The sequence below is a fragment of the Saccostrea echinata genome, unplaced genomic scaffold (genome assembly GCF_033153115.1).
Source record: "Saccostrea echinata isolate AGI-Se365-2 ecotype Australia unplaced genomic scaffold, CSIRO_AGI_Sech_v1 ptg000012l, whole genome shotgun sequence".
Lineage (NCBI taxonomy): Eukaryota > Metazoa > Mollusca > Bivalvia > Ostreida > Ostreidae > Saccostrea > Saccostrea echinata.
The window spans coordinates 19809448-19827938 of NW_026889761.1; the positions used below are offsets into that span (position 1 = coordinate 19809448).

General features: G+C 35.8%; 1 protein-coding gene across 3 annotated transcripts in view; it reads left to right on the forward strand.

Annotated features, from left to right (window-relative positions):
* LOC133185499 (cilia and flagella-associated protein 47-like) overlaps positions 1 to 18333 on the forward strand; it is a 28044-nt gene extending 9711 nt beyond the window's left edge. Inside the window, exons 22-60 of one of the 3 annotated variants that reach the window (XM_061320767.1) lie at positions 46 to 225; positions 600 to 881; positions 1116 to 1130; positions 2291 to 2498; positions 2725 to 2923; positions 3341 to 3432; positions 3663 to 3795; positions 3972 to 4071; positions 4666 to 4840; positions 5078 to 5330; positions 5543 to 5770; positions 6188 to 6410; positions 6779 to 6974; positions 7322 to 7419; positions 7687 to 7803; positions 8063 to 8197; positions 8470 to 8733; positions 9055 to 9072; positions 9588 to 9858; positions 10027 to 10278; positions 10666 to 10805; positions 11176 to 11298; positions 11513 to 11642; positions 11747 to 11943; positions 12071 to 12214; positions 12328 to 12446; positions 12530 to 12584; positions 12698 to 12846; positions 13009 to 13156; positions 13418 to 13593; positions 13693 to 13800; positions 14168 to 14384; positions 14654 to 14810; positions 15012 to 15240; positions 15434 to 15702; positions 15936 to 16107; positions 16374 to 16535; positions 16693 to 16861; positions 17380 to 18333. In XM_061320767.1, coding sequence (XP_061176751.1) covers positions 46 to 225; positions 600 to 881; positions 1116 to 1130; positions 2291 to 2498; positions 2725 to 2923; positions 3341 to 3432; positions 3663 to 3795; positions 3972 to 4071; positions 4666 to 4840; positions 5078 to 5330; positions 5543 to 5770; positions 6188 to 6410; positions 6779 to 6974; positions 7322 to 7419; positions 7687 to 7803; positions 8063 to 8197; positions 8470 to 8733; positions 9055 to 9072; positions 9588 to 9858; positions 10027 to 10278; positions 10666 to 10805; positions 11176 to 11298; positions 11513 to 11642; positions 11747 to 11943; positions 12071 to 12214; positions 12328 to 12446; positions 12530 to 12584; positions 12698 to 12846; positions 13009 to 13156; positions 13418 to 13593; positions 13693 to 13800; positions 14168 to 14384; positions 14654 to 14810; positions 15012 to 15240; positions 15434 to 15702; positions 15936 to 16107; positions 16374 to 16535; positions 16693 to 16861; positions 17380 to 17598 — 6522 coding nt within the window. In that variant the 3' untranslated portion in view covers positions 17599 to 18333. The remainder of the gene's footprint in view (positions 1 to 45; positions 226 to 599; positions 882 to 1115; positions 1131 to 2290; positions 2499 to 2724; positions 2924 to 3340; positions 3433 to 3662; positions 3796 to 3971; positions 4072 to 4665; positions 4841 to 5077; positions 5331 to 5542; positions 5771 to 6187; positions 6411 to 6778; positions 6975 to 7321; positions 7420 to 7686; positions 7804 to 8062; positions 8198 to 8469; positions 8734 to 9054; positions 9073 to 9587; positions 9859 to 10026; positions 10279 to 10665; positions 10806 to 11175; positions 11299 to 11512; positions 11643 to 11746; positions 11944 to 12070; positions 12215 to 12327; positions 12447 to 12529; positions 12585 to 12697; positions 12847 to 13008; positions 13157 to 13417; positions 13594 to 13692; positions 13801 to 14167; positions 14385 to 14653; positions 14811 to 15011; positions 15241 to 15433; positions 15703 to 15935; positions 16108 to 16373; positions 16536 to 16692; positions 16862 to 17379) is intronic. The other 2 variants (XM_061320766.1, XM_061320765.1) reach the window with 2 other exon arrangements.
* The last annotated feature ends 158 nt before the right edge of the window (positions 18334 to 18491 follow it).

Sequence of the window (18491 nt, forward strand, 5' to 3'; positions counted from 1 at the left end):
TACTTTTTTTAATCATTAATACTTATCATATTGTTATTCACACAGGCAGTGACAAAGTGTAAGTTGGAGTTTGATCTGACAAGGTACCGGGACTTTACTCTTAATTTTCCTGGCTACCAGACACAGGATGATTACAGCTACCAGCTCCTTAATCCAGGCATGTTTACCGTTACCATGGCACCAGAGGAAACCATTGAAGGGGAGCTGATCTTTATGCCTACAGAGGTACTATAACTGATATCTTAACTATGTAGAAAGTATTTCAATTATTTTTATGTTTAACACATACTTTTTCCCATAAAAGTATAGGATGTGATTTTAAAGTTTAGAATTACCAATATTGAATGTATCATACTGCATATGTTATACCTTGAACAATTTGAATGTTAAGGACAGTTTCTTATGACTTGTAAATAAAAATAGGCAAAATAATGTCAAATTTTCATAATATTTTTAGATATAGCAATTTTTCAGTATACATCACATTTGATCATTGGCAAGTAAATTCATGGCTACAAGCTTGAACTTGCAATCTATTTATGTTAACATATATTTTTGTATTTAGGATCAGATTATGATTATTTAGCTTTGGTTTGTAGGTAGCAGCTTATGACTTTGTGATGCCAGTCATCATCAATCAGATTGGAGCCCCCTCCCCGGCCCCCACTCCCTTCCCTCCCACTCCAGCCCCGTCCAATAAGAACAGCCTGCAGCATATCATAAACCCCCGCCCACAACCTCCCCAGGTAGCCACTCCCAGGAAACATGTCATCGCCACGGCGCTGAGACAACCCCTTCAGTTGTCAACCAATAAGATAGAGTTTTCTCTGCCAGCAACATTTGAAGATCCTACATCTTCAACAGGCATTGGTGTCACAAAGGTAAATTCTTCTTTCTGCTTGTGCTCATATTTTAAGAATTTTTTTTAATTTGTTTTTTAAGAAGTAACAGTAGTTCACTGACAATTTATTTTCTTTGGCCAATTGCACTTTTTTAATTGCACATTTAATTTGAGATTTTCAAATTGCTTTTTTTTTGAAAGTAGGAAAAGTAGGAGGGGTACCTGTTTAAAAACTAAAGGTGTTTATGATATGTTATATCCTTTTCGTTTTCAGTTTAAAATGATGGAGGTAACAAATGTCTTGTTAGTCATTTTTATACATTCCCAATATATGCTTTAGTTCTATCATATTGCTTTCATATATATATATATGTATACACACTTATACCAGAAATATCCATCGCAAATATATGCTATTTTCTTGCATCAGCCATTTGACTTTGCAACAGGAAGCTTTGATGTATTTACAGTTGAATTTCGTTATCTCAAACACTGATATCTTGAATACCAGAGATATATCGAGGTAATTTGGCGGTCCTAACGACTTTTTCTCTATCTCAAATCCTCTGATATTTTGGTCCCATCGAGTTTGAGATATTGAGGTTTGACTGCATATATATATACAATTTTTTGATGTTAAATAAAAAGAATTTTCACTTCTTTCATTCCTAAAGTTGAATTTTTATGGTTTTCAATCAATCACAAATGAATAAGCAAGAAATACGGTGATTGTACTATTCATGGTTGATAACAAAGAAAGTTTTTATGATGTGCGAACTCGACATCAAAGCTTTAATGTTTGCAACCAAATCAAGCAGAAAAATTCATGCTGGTGAAGGCTGTATTATTTTTGTACTGAAAAAATGCATTCAATTTGACTCTGGACAGTGATATTCTATATATGTACTGTTCTGTGCTATTTATATATATTTTAGATGTCAATTCATAATTATACCCTCAATTACATTTTAATTGATAGCTTATATTATAAATATTCTGTTAAAATACCTTTAGTTGTAATGAATAATTCCTTTTCTCTAATTGTATCTGAATACTTTCTATAGATCTCTTAAGGCTTTCTTAATAGAACTTTATACCCCTATTTCAATAGTTGTTTTAAAAACAAATATTTAGTATATTGAAATTGAGACACATATACAATTTGGATTGTTAATCATTTTCATTTGAATTCCAAGTCTTGTATAATAATAATATTGCTTATACATGTACAGCAATCCTGCCTCTATACTTTATAACATACTAAGAGGACTGAAAGGAAAGATAATCAGACAGCTTAGATTTCAACTATGTTTGGATTTTAAGTGACCTCTTTTATTTGTTTATTTGTTTTATTACTGTAATGAAAGGAAAATAAAAAGAACCGTAAGTATAAATAATTTCATTCTTAGATAAGGTTTATAATGAAAATTGTTCCTTTGATTTTTTCAGAGCACAATTCTTGTCAACAATAGTGACAAGCCCCTGAAATGGCTGTTCAATTTGACAGAGAAGGTGGAGGCTTTAGAGGAGGGGCTCTTTAAGTTTACCCACTCCTCTGGTGTCCCTTTTGTAGTCATGGGAGGGGCTGAGAGTAAAGGTATCGAGGGAACCTTGGAGCCTGGGAAAACACAGCAGATTTCTGTTATATTCTGTCCAAGTAAGTGTTGGGAATTACATGTTTGGACTTGGCTAAAAACATCTGGATTTCAGTATTCTGATTTTACTCAAACGGGGGGGGGGGGGGGGGGGGGGTTGAAAAGAGGGAAAAATTGAATTGAAGATATTCAAAGTTTTCTATATTGTAAAATTAGAATTTTAGAAAAGGTTATTTCAGACAGATGAAAGGTATAATCAGTAACCAATATTTTTACTTCCATTTTCAGAAAAGCCAGGAAAACATGAGTGTGTGATCCCCATCTACATCAATGACAATCAAGAGAAACCTTACCAATACCTCCAAGTGATTGGAGAAATGAAGTCCCCCAAGATCTGGTTTGACCCCCTTGCCATAGTGATGACCCCTGTCCCACTTCTCACAGAGGTCAGCACAGAGTTCACTGTGTTGGCTGCCCAGTATACAAAGTAAGTTGATACATTCCCTAACAAAAGAAGTGTCTGCTTTCATCTACATCAATCAATTTAAATGAGTATTTAGATTAAGTATACCTTTTAAAATAATAATTGATTTACTTACTTTGTGATATTCAATAATACTGTAAATGTACGTAAGTTGGTGTATTCAAAATTTAGTGCAATCACTGGGTATGGAGTTCTTGTCAAATAATCATGAATTAGTGCTACACGTCCATCCCGTGTATTGTATTTATAAATGATTTCTTAGTGCTGTTCACGAATTAGTGCATCGTTGTCTGCTCCAAGGTCACTAAAATATGAAGCCTGCTATTTTAACCATGTATACATACAGTAAATTTGACAGTTTTAGAAGATATTTATTAAGTATCCATTATGTTTACATGGAAATGACCTCTTTTTATACAGGGCTACAGAGATTGCTGTGGAGTTACCAGAAGTAGAGAGTGAGGATGGAAGCATTATAACTCCTCTGACCGTCAGCTGGCCCGAGGGCTCATGTAAGTCTTAGAACTCAACTTACTGTACTGTACAGACAATCTATATAGAGGGTTATCTTGTTTGGTATGGAAAGAATAGATTTTACATTTATTTGTATTATCATCAGTCTTTCATTCTTAATTGTAGCTGTTAATGATAGAAAAAAAAATGTTTTCTTAACACTACATGAATATACTTAATATTTTGAGAGCACAGACAGAAATAATTACATTGTTTTTATTTGTTGCAGCTGTGATAAAACCATGTAATGGAGATGATGGCCAGATTGAGCCGTGTGCACTCTGCTGTAAAATTGTCTTCTCTAGTCCCAAACCAGTGTCCTTCTGTGAACCTATAAAGTTTATTGACGGCAATGGAAAAATGTGAGTTACAAACATAATCTTTTGCTCACTGAGAGTTCAGTGTCACCTCAGGAACAATCAACTTCAAAAATTATAATCATTTTGTTTTTTTTTTTTTTTGGGGGGGGGGGGGGGGGGGAATTTTACACCTGACATCAAGACACCATCTCTATGTGATGTTGATTTATTTATTGTAGCTTTAAGCTGATGGTGACAGCTACTGCTGACAACTGTCTGTTGACCTGCTACCCATTCCTAGCTCTCCATAGAACAGACTACCAGATAGTGTGTGAACAGGTAGGACATTGCTCTCCATAGAACGGACTACCAGATAGTGTGTGAACAGGTAGGGCATAGCTCTCCATAGAACAGGCTATCAAATAGTGTTTGAACAGGTAGGACTTAGCTCTCCATAGAACAGACAACCAGATAGTGTGTGAACAGGTAGGACTTAGCTCTCCATAGAACAGACTACCATGCAGATAGTGTGTGAACAGGTAGGGTAAAATAGTCAAGAGTAGCTCTCCTTGGAACAGACTACCAGGTAGATTTTGAACAGGTAGGGAAAATATCAAAGTATAGCTCTCCATAGAAGATATTAAATAGTGTGTGAACAGGTAGGGGAAAAAACAGTGAAGTGAACTGTATATCTAGCTGGACGCAAGTGTCGCAGCAGGCATTGGCACAATAAAGAACCCTCAATGCTATGGCTCAAAATTTGTGTAGTTTTCACCTAAAACCTGGTGATGTATCTTAATGACTGAAAAAACTCATGTATTGGACATAAAACAACATACAACCAACCAAAATGTCTTTATAACTTCCAGTTTTCTAGTGTTCTCTAGTTCTTATGTCTATTATTAACACTTGTTAACAATGTTGAAATTCCAGGGAGCATCTCCAAAGGGAAGAAAAGTCTTGGTTTCAAAAGACAATCAAAATGGAGGAGAAGCAGTTTTTATTCCTTGTGCTTCACCCCAACACAACAGCCGACCCTCAACAAGTGCTACAAGTTCTAACTTCCAGGTCTCCACATCTAGTTATGAATCATCAGCCAGTGTTACAGGTATATATCTTATATATCTTCTAATTACTGTATACTGTTTTCTTATTGGTTACATTATATTGTTTTTCTAATTTATTGTAAACTGTACTCTGATTAGTTACATATTTTCCAGTTGGTTACATGAGTACTGTATACATGTATCTACTACTGAATGGCAGGATCATGTATTGCACTTAATTTGTTTTATTAAATATCAAACATGTAGCTTGTGAAACAAATAAACTCATTACCTCTTAGATTCATCAGATGAAAGCACTCCAATGAATCGTGAAGGAGCCATGAACAAACCTCCATCTGGATCAGAACAAAATGTCAGCCGAGGTCAAATGGACCTTGCCTCAAGGTCATTAGGGTCAGCGATGTTCCCAGATGAGGACACAGACGAGGGAATATTTCACATGGAAGTTCTACTGGCAGTCCAGCGGTGGTTCTCTTCCCAGGGGTGGCCAGGGGGACAATTCCCCATTATTATTCCACATTCTCTCCGCTGGTAAACTTCACATGGATATTTTTCACCAATAACTTTTTTTAAGCATCATGTAATATTGAACAATCTCCAAACAAACACTTGTATATCTTGAGAGAGAAAAAAGTCCAATCTCATTTGAAATTCAATTTCAGATTTGTCTCATACCCAAAACATTTTGCATTACTGGATTAAATTATTAAGCAATGAAAAGCAATGTAATCTGTGTGTTTCAGTGGAATAAGTAGGAAGCCAATCACAGATGACTCACCAAAAGCAGCCAAAGCTGGGAGCTGGGACACCAACAATCTAAAGAAGGAATTCAAGACTATCTATGACATGATCAGTAACCTGAGTGGTCGACCAGTTCCAGGAATCCCCATCAACTCCCCCCTCCCCTCAGACCCCATAGAGAGGGTAAAACAGATTTACTGGCAGCATGCCACACTTCTCACCTTTCTCAGGTAATTTAGAATTTATAGATATGTTACATTTTCCCGCTCTTTTTGTAATATTTGTGTTTTTATTCCATGAGTATAGGTTTCACTTTCACATACTGTGGAAACATTTTAATTCATGGAGGTCAATATTTGTAGGCAATCAAAATTTTACTGGTTCGTGGGATGTAATTTCATGGGTAATTGGTATATACAGAAGATTCAATGAACCAAAATATTGACAAAGTTATAGTCGTGGGGATGTAAATTTGTGCATATGGGTGACTCAGGAAATCCACGAACGTTATAGCCCCACACATATGATGATTCCACAGTACATGTATATATATTTAAATCTTTTTTTTTTTGCAAGAACTTTTTTATGGAAAAGTTGGCAACAGAGCAAAAGCACATGTTTTGAATTCTGATTTTTTTCTAATTAAGGTGTCAGGGAGCATGTGTAGCATCCATTAAGCCAGAGTACCTCCTAGAACCCAGAGACTACCATCTCTGGAAGCAGATGCAGAAACAACTCAAACTGGAGCTGACCAAACAAGGGGAGGTTACTCAGGCTAACAATATGGAGGAGGAGGAGGAGCTCGAGGAGGACGTATTTGAGGCTGTCTCTAAGCGGGCCTGGACTGACATCCTGTTACAGCTCCTCAAGGTAATAAACGGATTATTTCTATTAATAGATTTACCATACACAGGATGGTTCTGAAAGGGGAATGGGTGCACATAAACTATACTAGAATAGAAGGAGGGAAAGTACAGTCAAACCTCATTATGAACTTCATGGGACCAAGAAAATACTTCGAGATATCCAAGGATTTGAGATATCCAGGGTAAAATTCTTAAGAAATAAGTGCTTGGGATTTCAAAGTCACTTCAACATACCCATGGTATTCGAGATATCTGTGTTCAAGATACCCAAGTTCAGCTGTAGATGGAAAAAAATTATCTTCATATTTTCAAACAATAAAATTGTTTAGGCTACATGCTAGATAGGCATCACATTCCTTTTTTCTTTTGCAGACTCTTATTCTATCCAAAGTGACCCCACGTTCATTAAAGAATACTCCCTCCCCAGATAAAAACATAGACCTACCCAGCATTAACCAGGACCCCCTGAGCTCTAACATCTACAGTGTGGGGGAGAGGATAATCTTGACCTGGCTGAACCATCACTACGAGACTTACAGAGAACGGATATGGACAGGGTGTACCAAAGGTTAACAATCAAAATCTGAATTTTATTGAAGGATAAAGTTAATCTTTTATGATGAGACTTTGAAAAGAAAAATGTATTCATGAAGACAATGTGTTATTGTTGCAATTTTGAATCATATTAAAATTGTCCAGAAATATGAGGCTTTATACAATTTGCTAAATTGAAGAATTTCAGAACTTTCTGTCTATATATATTAAATTTTTTGAAAAGAGCCATTTAATGAGATGCTATTATACTTGAAAAGGATGTTAAATTTTTAATTGTGGTATAACATGTTCAAATCAAAAGTTTTTATGATTAATATACTTATACCAATTCTATTTTTATGAGATTACTTTCTATTAAAGGCGGTGTCCCTCCCTCGAGATGGATAGTAAACTATGACTTTGATCTACTGGATGGTTTAGTCATAGGAGCAGTGTTAGGTGCCCATCTTCCATTCCTGGTGAGCAAGAAAAAAAATCTAGCTTTCATCTGAAGAAATGACATTCATTTGCTTGAAGAGAAACATGTTTTTCTAGAGCAAAAATCTATAGGTTTTTGAATCAGACTCTGTATTAAAGTATTTATTGTCTACCGATAGAATCATCCTGTTATCAACTGATTTTTAGCAAATATACCTTTAAAGTTGAAATATGTTCTTTAAACTTCACTTTCATGTTGAAATGAAGAAATCCTTACAGAGAATTTTTTGCCTTTGTTTTTTTCATAGATTAAGACCCATCTTCAGGACATGTACACACATCCTGCCACAGCTGAGCAATGTCTTCACAATGCTCTGAAGATTGTTAATGCCATGAGATATGTAGGAGTAGACTATGACATTCAGGTACACAGGTCTTCATTATAAACATATTAACTTCTTTCTCCACAACCATTAGATAAAGCTCCTCACCATAATCTTGTAAAACCACTCCTTTTCCTACATACAATGAACAAGGGGAAAACTCTTGTGTGTAAAAAAAAAAAAAGTGTTTTCTTCATATCATTTAAACCATACTAATTTAACAGGAAAATAACAGTTTATTTAAATACAGTGATTTTATTAAAGAAGGCTATTGATGATTCTGTTTTCCTCTGTGTTACAGGCGATAGACATCACAGACCCCAATCCTATAGCCCTGCTGATGATGTGTGTCCATCTATATCAAAAGATACCCCAGTATCTCCCCAAAGCCACCGTAGACTTCTCTGGCCGTCTCCACACCACAGTCTGTAGACAGGTAAAGTATAGAAATTATGTCTTTCAGATTCACCAGTATCTCCCCAAAGCCACTGTAGATTTCCCTGGCCATGTAGGCAGATAGTTCCGATCTTATGGTCTCTTTATCTCTTCTAGCAAAATTATAAAATGTATTGTGATAATGTTTATGCATATGGGGTAGTGTGTATACTTGCTGAGAATGTCAAGCCAGAAGAAAATGAGAAACCAGAATATGGCTTGTTTTATAGGATAGCTTGTTTAATCCTAGACTATTTTTTTTTTTAATTTTAGGTGAAGTTAAGTAACCCTAGCAGTAAACCTTTACAGTACCAGGTCCTTGTGGCTGGTCACGACGCCCGGGATTTTAATGTCCCTAAGGGGGACCAGGTGACCATTCCTCCCAGATCCTCCCTCCAGCTGAACGTCGAGTTTACCAGCCGCTTCCTGAGACCAGCAGAGGCAGTTCTAGTGCTTGTGGGTAGAAGACATGGGTCTGCTGTAGGCTCCACCTTGACCTTCAATCTCAGAACACAGATTGACAACATCACACCAAAGGTAGGGTTTTGTGTGATTCTTCAGGGAAGCTAAGCGTTTTCAGCATTTTCTGAATGTTTGGAATCAAACATGTCTTGTTTCATTGAAAATTAAAGAATATGACATTTTTAAAAATCTTTTTGAAGTGACAATTTTTCATTAGAGGGTGGAAGATTATTTTTATAATAATTAGCTGGTATCTGGTAGAATATGTTGCTGTGTGCTCTTGAGTTTAATTAACATTTTATCAGTAATTGGGATGTAGGTTTTGGTGACTTTTTAGCTCTAACTTTTTCATGCTTTTTATCATGTCTCATTCTTCATCCTCCTATTTGTTTCCAGCATTTACATAAATCTCAGGTATTTCTACACATTGTGCATTATGTGTTAATTGTTTGTCTTTAAGCAATGAACTAAAGCTAATAGACTTCCTGTCAGACATAAAGTTTCCTAAATCACTTGACAACATTTCATGTGATGATTAAATATCTGATGATTAACTGCACCAAGTTCCATCTGATAAAAATGAAAACTAAAAAAGAAAAAAAACCCATAAAACCTTCACAATTTTGAGTTTCTGTTTATTCATTATTAACAGCATGTCAAGTTTGCTGCATTTCAATACCAGTTTTTATCCATTAATTGTAGCTTAAGTGGTTTCAATTAATAATACATGTACTGACAAGTTTGTGTATTTTATTTTAATTTCTTATGAGTAACATAATCTTGTAAAAGTAGCAACAACATTGAGCTGTATGAGGTACTGCAACCTATAGTGAAAAATAATTCATTAAGAAGAAAAAAAAGGAATCAATTTGGCAATAAGAATTCAACTGACCCAAAGTTGAGATTTAAATCTTTACTTTCCTTTACAGCACACAATAAAAACAGAATCCCCCTGTTATGAGCTGGAAAAGATTCCCCTGACTGTGACAAACCCCTTTGATGAGGGTGGGGAATTCCGTGTGGTCCTTGTGGAGGCCAGTGCTGACCTTCTTGACCCCAGTAAACCAGCCAATCTCATGAAGCCAAAGGAGAAGAAACGCAGAAAGATCAGGGCCCGTGTGGATCATGGATTTAAGAGGCCTGAGACCCCTCCCACACCCCCTCCCCCAAGACAAGAGGACTCCTTTTTCAAGAAAGATGGTATGACTTGCTTTCTATAATATGTTTTCTTGAAATATAATTATGATCACAAAATTGCATAAAATTATGCTGTGAGAATATGTCTAATGAAAATATATAAATTTGATTTTATTTTTAAAGATTTTTATAGTATGAACTAAAAATCAACAGGTTGTATGTTTTTTGCAGAACCACCCATGATGAGTGCCTTTTACAGCCCAGTGGCAAGTCTTTACTTGGAGCCACATGGTACAGCCAACATAGAAATTCATTTTCTGCCCTTCAACATTGGAGAGCGCCAGTGCTCAATTATATTCCTGAATGAGTCTATTGGAGAGTTTTTGTACTCCATTGAGGCCACCGCCACCTTACCCTTACCATCAGTGGTGCCATTTGTACGGACACCACACAGTGTGCGCATCACCAGTGCTGCTGCTGCAGGTATAATGAAACTGAAACATTTTGCATGTAAAATGAAATTTAAAATCATGGTTTTAAAAGGAATGTCAATTCCATTTGGTAGCCTAGTCAAACAATCAGGGCTTTATTCAAGCAATAGTTGAGTACTTGCTAAGAAAAATTTCCAATGTCAGTTTAATCGTATGTCCTTTTCAGAGTGCTGTGACTTTCAAGATTTAAATCATGCTACTGTAACATTGTATTTCTCAATACAAGTATTTTCTTAGTAGAGATACCTGTACTGCCTGTATCTGACTTTAAATATTAATTTTTTTACCGCATATCTTATCTAAATACTCGTTGACATCCCAAGTTTTTACTTTTCTTGAACGTGTATTCCAAATGTTTAGGATTTTTGTGTCTTTGTAGGAACTGGGCGTGGCCTGTTTGGAGGAGATGATAGGGTTGTATATTGGAAGACTGAAGCAGGACAAACACTGAAGGAAAGCATTCATGTACCAATCACAAACAAGGTCAAAGAGCGAGCTCTGCTCATGGCTGCCCAACAGGTAACAAAAATAATAATACCCCCAGTAATTGAGATATTTTTTTGTCTCAGTTCTTTTGATAAGGAACACCATTGTCATGCTACTGAAATATTCTCAGCTATTATACAAACTAAGCAATTTATTTTGTGAGATTAATAGAAAAATGAAGTACAGCAAAAACATGCTTATAACAAAGGGCCAGGGATGTACGATTTTACTTTGTTATAAACGTAATTCGTTATACTCGTTAAGTTCACAATATAACTTACAGACCCTAAAGATGAAAATCACTTCGCTGTAAGTGTGGTTTAATTATAAGCATGTTTTACTGTAAAATGTTTTTGTCTGCCCAATTGCATGTACAAAATACATTGATTGAATTTTTTTGTAGCGGATGTCAGATAAAGAACTTCATCGTCGCCTGGTGACGGGAACTATTAACACTTGTAGTGTTACATCAAAGACTGTCACAATGCTGTCCACAAATGCCAAACAGAGCATAAATCAAGCCAAGGTAGGGTTGAGAAATTTTGTATTTTGTGACTAAAGGGGCAGGGGAGTTAAACAGGGATAATATTTTAATAAATGTTTAATAGTTCCACTATTCAGAGTAAAATTCTCTTCAGTTGCAAGCACCTATCAAGATTGAAAACTGGAAGAATTATAACTATGTATTTACAGAAAATCTTGCAAAAAATTTTGCATAAAACTTACTTCTCATATTTCAGGTCAAAGCACCCCAAGGAACTACCTACAAGGTGAAATGGGACTCAGAATTCTTTAAACTGCCAGAAAAACTTGTAGTTTCTATGCCCAGCCAGAGATCAAACAGTGCACCTGTAACTTATAACGGCAATGGTGGGTCAGACTCCCTCAAAGTAGTTAGCTACATTTGATATTAGAGAGAAAATTTCAACATGAAAAATTGATTATCCTTTATCTTTCTATCCATTTGATTGTAGGTAAGGATTCCTGTGTGGAATTACCTATACAGTTTACAGCCAAGGAACCTGGGCACTACCCATGTCAGATAGAGTTATGTGCCCCTGATGATGTCCGTGTCTACAAGGTGGAGTGTACGGTCAATCCAGAGGGCAGCACTGCAGAGATTGAGTTTAAGGCTCCTGTCCATCAGTCAGTCACACAGGAAATACCAATAGTAAGACTTGGATAACATCTCTGCCCTAATTCACAATGACGTTTTGTCACTGGAATTCTTTTTTCACAGATAGATATATTTTAGTCTTTGCATAAAAAAATTCTGAAAAATAAATGACGTTTTACAGGTAAATATGACCAATCATGACTGGCCCTTGAGGGCAGCCATTGAAGGCTCCGGGTTTTTCGGTCCGCCAATGGTATTGGCCAAGGCATACAATAATACCAAGTATCCATTGGTCTTCAAACCTCAGAATGAAACTGTTGTTCAGGTAAATGATTGTAAAACTCTTGGAACTGATGATAAGTAGAATGCAACAGAATTCATCACAAGATTTTTTTTTCAATTTTCCATTTAAATCACTGCATAATTTTGTTTCTGTAGGGCAAATTAGTTCTGTCCAATACAGAGGATGGAACTGACCATGTATTCTACTTGTGTGGTAAGCCCCAAAAACCATTGGCACTGGACCATGTTGTCATCAGATGTGAGGCCAAAAAGGGGTAAGTCACTCTATCTCTCTCTCACTCTGTTTACCCGATCTTTCAGTGTAGTTTCTTTTCATGTTTTTTTTAATGTCTTTCAGAACCCAACATATCTTATCAGTCCCTAATGTGACAAAGAAGAAGCTATGTTATAAGGTAAGTACGGGTAGTCTAACACCTGTTCCCTTACGAGTGCGTTACCAGAACCTGCTTTCTTTCTAGTCTGTTGTTGTGATGTTGTCATTATAACTATCTGTGTCATGTTGTAGGTGGAATCAGACTTCTCTTTTGTGAGTGGTAACAACTCTCTGACTGTCCTACCTGGACAAACAGGGACTTACGGCATGGATATTACCCCGAGTCGACGAGGGGTTTACAAAGGAATCATCGCTTTCATCGCCAGCAAAAACCCTGTAGTGTGAGTATTTTAAAATTATCATAAGAAAGGGAGACAAGATTAAATCTGAATATTTTAATGTCACAGTTTAAGAACTACATGCAATTAATATAGTAGAACCTTTAAACAAAGAATATATCTGTAGTATTACACAAAAACAAATTGGGATGTTTCTGATTTTAGTGAGATTGACAGTGATGGTGATGAAATTCCTGATGATGAGGATGAGGAAAGCAGGAAGTACTACGGTTACCGAGTGTGGTACTCATTAGAGATCCATGTCAAACCAAGTCCACCAGAGAGAATCATGGCTGTCGAGTGTTGTTGTCAGGTACACGACTACTCTGTTTATTTCTCTTTACAAAATCAGCTACTGTTTGTTTTGAAAATTGAGAGGAAATTTGTACAAACATTACTGAAATATTTGTCAGTGATCAAACTTCATAGTTTTGTTGACAAATCATGTATCTATTTTACATTTCCAGGTTTGTTTGTTTATTTGTTTGGGTTTTTTTTTCATACAAATAAGAGTCACAAGGGGGGAGAAAACACAAGTATGATTGGTCTTATCAGTATGATTTTATCATTGTAGAAAAAAGCAGTGTTAGAAGTCATTGTAAGAAACCCAACCCCCGAAGACATCACACTAGAGGTCACCATTGAAGGTCGTGACCTTCATGGCAAGGACTCGATAACCCTGAAGGCAGGGGAGAAAGATGTGTACACACTGACATATTCCCCAGCTGTGATAGGAAAACACAGGGGAAGGTATTCATCTTAAAAAATACTATCATCAGTTAATATCAATATATGCCCACACACTCAAGCAAAAATGGGACCTAATTGTTGTAATACATTTTTTTGTAGTTTGATATTTTACCATAAGAGTGTTGGGGAATTTTGGTACGATCTCAGATTGAAGGCAGACCCTCCACCCCCCACAACCCTCCCTCATATGGAGTGTGATCTTGGAAGGTAGAAATTGTCACACATTTGTATAGTTGTTAAATTTACTTTAATGGATAGAAAACCTTTTATATCTTTAAAAATTGTAAACTAAATATGAAGAAAATATATATTATGCATTGTAAAACATGGGACATGTACCAGTGAATGTCTAAAGAAAGATCAGGGATCAATAACTTGTTGCATCAATAGTTACATCAATAACTTGTTACATCAAGCTAAAAATAACTAATTTAGAACTTTATTTATATAACTATTGCATAAGAAGAATGTATTTTCCCAAGAGAAATTTATATTTCTTGGGGACAATGCATGAATTTGTTTTACGGTATGACCATTGATTGTACATTTCTTAAATGTGACCTTTCTGATTCAGATGGACAAAACAGATAATTGTACTGAGCAACCCTACAGATGAATTGCTAGAATTGACACCCACTATTTCCAACTCCAATAATTTCTCCCTGGAGCGAGATAATGAACGTCCCCTCATACTTCGGCCTCATTCTGAGATTGAGGTTCCAATACACTTCATGCCATCTACATTAGGTCAAGGTGATCATTTAGCCAAGATCACCTTCCACAGTGAGCAGGTAATTACATGTTTCTTGTTTAAACTGATTAAATGTTCCCTTTTATGCAACTTGGACAACCTTGTTTCATATACAATATTTCTTCATTTCAAGTTCTATCTTTGTGATAATTTATGTTTATTTATTCCATTAAATGTCATGATCAGTTTTCTTACAGTGAAACTAGAAAATGGCAAAGGGGAAAAAATCATATTTTAAAAATGTACTACAGTAAACATGCCTACAATATATACCATTGCAGACAATATATGTTTGTATCTTGATTCTAGCTAGGGGAGTGGGTGTTTGTGGCCTCAGGGACAGGATTACTACCCCAACCCCAGGATCCAGTGAGTGTATACACAGAGGCTGGCTCTAACACAACTATGATTATCCCCTTCAGGAACCCCATGGATTATGCTGTATTAGTAGATGTCTCCTTGAAAGGTTAATCTCAATTGATTTCTGTTGATTCCTGCACTCTGATCTTCAAAGCAAAAAATTCAATGGCTTCAAGTTTTATTTGGTTACTAATATGAAAATTCTACAAAAAAGAAAATGTTTACTAATTGAGGTAATGTAGGTAAAATACGATTCCCAACAAAAATTATGCCCTTGATTCGTTAACATTTTTTTTTACTCACACAGACACCAGCATTGGAATGAACCAGCTACTAAATAGTTCCCCAGCTCCTGATGCAGCCTTCTGTCTCCTCCTAAAGCAGAATACCACCATCAGAGTGGGGCCAAAGTCCACCCTGGATATCCCTGTCTGCTTTGCTCCCACAGAGATGACAAAGTACGAGGCTCTGTGTTCCGTCATTGTCAGGAAAGAGGACGGCAGTCGATGGCAGTATGCCCCCAAAGACAGTGAAGGGTAGGTTTAAAAGCAGGTTCTTCTCAACCAGATTATTATTGTGACATCACACCATGTCATAGTTACATTACACTTATGTTGCATAAATACATGAACTGCAGGAATTCATACAAGGAAAACATCTGGAAAATGTAATTAAAGTTTTTTTCACACCATTCCATTCCATTAATGTTTACTGACATTTGACTTTTAGGTATCAGCTGTCAGTCACAGGGAGTGAAGGTCTGAGGGAAATAAGATGGCTGTATCCCATACAGGGAATTCCGGAATCCAAGCCCATCAAGGACTCCCAGGGGGCGATAGTGGAGTGTAAGGCCCGTGACAGACTGGAAGAGAGACTAGAGGTCACCTTATCGGGGGTGGCTCCGGCAGCCTCAGGGCCACATAAATCTGTGTTGACCAGATCTATCACTCCTAAAGGAAGCAGTACAAACATTTCTGATGGAATTGTGGTCGGAGAAAGTAAGTCAGGGATATTTACTCTCAAGTTTAATTGATTGAAGAAATTTGTTAGCAAACTAATGTAATTCTTTTTTGTAAAATTGCAAAAATAAGAGCAGTCAGTATAGTGGGATATAAAAATATTTTGTCCTCAGAATGATGTAAACTTCAGGTTCTTTTTCATATTTTTTTGAAATGTAATATATTAAGATATTTGATGCTTTATATCATGATATGAATATTTGTGTCTTCAGCACTAGCTACAGCTAATGAATTTGAGTACGAGCTGAAATTCCCAGATAGAGACTCACAAGAAAATCTACAGAATTCAGTAGCCCTGACACTTGTTCGGGCCCAAAGAAACGACACTTCAGGACTGGTCGTGCTTGTGTTTAACTTGGTTTTTGCTCCTTTTAAGGCTATGAGGTAAGAAAACATTCTTCATTATTTTCTGTCAATATATGGTAATTAACATGCAAGTAAACTATTTCCATTTAGTCACTAGTTTCTTGAAAAAATTTCTGAATCGAAATAAATCAAAAAAAAAATTTCACAAAACTGCAGTAATATATGATACTGTAGTATGTTCATGGGAGTGGCTTTAAAAATACAAATGCTATGAATGTGTCTAACAAAGTGATAAATATTAAAATTCTATAAAGCACAGAATTAGATTTGATGTTGAATTTCAGTCACAACGTGGAGCTGGTGGTGCGGGCAGCCACCGGTGGTTTGTGGAGATTCCCTGTGAAGTTTGTGGCAGCTGAGCCACCGGTAGATGACACCATTACTATAGAAGCCACTGGTCTTAACAAAGAGTCCAGTGTTGGTTTCAGGCTTACTAGTCAGTCCAAGTGAGTTCAGAGACTATACTTCATATGTGTAAAACATATTTCACTACTCACATGAAATACCTTTTATTTTTTGAATCTAATAAAAAAGAGAAAGAAAGGATAACACAGAATTAAAAAATAGAAGTGGTCATGAATCTATTTTTTAATACTCTTCTAGACATCCTGTAATGTACAATGCCTACTTTGGAGCGGGCAGTGATCCTGAGTTCACTGTCACCCCCCAAACAGGAGAACTCCTCCCTCAGGGCACTAATGGAACCCTACTGGCCATTAAGTTTAAACCCGCTCTGTATGGAAAGATCTATCAAGCCAAACTCGTTATTCAGGTAAAAACTAAATCATTTTTATGATTTTATATTTTTGGCATATTTTATCATTTCTTATAAGTAACAGTTTCAAGAATTGTATGGACAAAAAGGCATATGTGTGTTAAATAAATTTAAAGTCATATATGGGGTATTTTTTTGTAAGTTCAGGTAACCAAAATTAAAAGGATATTTCTATTTGTTTTATTACTTTATATAAAGATAGGACTTTTCTGTAAATTACACAATTTAAATCAATGTTTCAAAGATATTAAAAATTTGAAACAATAACAGATTTATTTACCGACTCCACATTTAAACAACAGACAAATTTAAAGTCAATGTAACTATAGAAACGTGAGTTTTTTAAAGCTCAAAATCCGTGAACATTTTAATTTGAACGTAAATAACATATATCATGTATATTTACACTCCCATCTCGTATTATTATTTTTCAAGCTCAGATACGCCATATATAGCTTTAATCTTACTCAATGCAGTACACACAGTTACATAAAAAAAATGTACTCTACTTTTAGACTCCAGATATGCAGTGGAGCTATGATGTGAAGGGTGTGTTGCCAGAATATAACCCTCCCCGGGGTAAATCTGCTCAACCCATAGCCGGACCTCACCCAGATACACGAGTCAGGGGTGAGAAAACAAACTACATCCGTGAAAATCTCCGGCTGACTACAACAGCTGTATCCTCACCCATTAAGGGAGCCCCCCTACTGCACAGATCTCTCAAGCTGTGAAGAGTTTTTGTGACTTTGGATCTTACAGGACGTAATATTTATAAAAGTTAACCAAATGTTTGAATATTCATCTGATCTTATATTGTACAAAAGAAGTAAGGCAGATTAAGAAATCTTTATCTTTTTTTTTAATACCTGAATCTATTATTTTTGTTCCTTTGGAACTATAGTTGTACCTGAATGTCCTTGAATATAGTCATAATTGATGTACATATCAAATGCGCACTATTGTATTAAAAACAGGGTTTCCGTCCATAGTGCATGTGATACAAGCATGACATTGTCAAGTTTGAAGGTTTTACATGTATGTATTTTTCCAGTTGTAGAAAAATTATTTTATTTTCGTATATTTTATGTTTATACCTAAATGCATTTTCTGTGATTTCTACAAATGTATGTATGTTTGTTTGTGGCTGATTTGTGAATGTTCTAAAAAAAATCAATAAGCACTGCAAAAATTGATATAGTACACATATGCAGTTTTTACTGAAGAAAACTCCAAACTCTCAATAAAACCATTGCACATGACCTTATTGTCATGTGATATAACAAAGTAAATGCTGCAGCTGTCAAAACTTAGGAGTTTGCCAAACATTTACTTGTCTGCATTGCTGTGAAAATGACTGTGATAAAAAAATGTCACTTTTTATTGATGACAATAATTTTATTATACATGTATTTATATTTATTGTCTATAAAACTCTTTCAATAAAGAAACTCAAGATTAAACACTAAGTTTAGTTTTATGTATAACAAGTGGAAAGCTGTCAATGTGATGGCAAACCCAGTTTTCTTTGTGTGAACAGAACTGGTATTTCTCAAATGAACAGACAAATTTTCACATTTGCAAAATTTATTCCCTTTGTCATGAAAGACCCTTTTGTCTAACATGT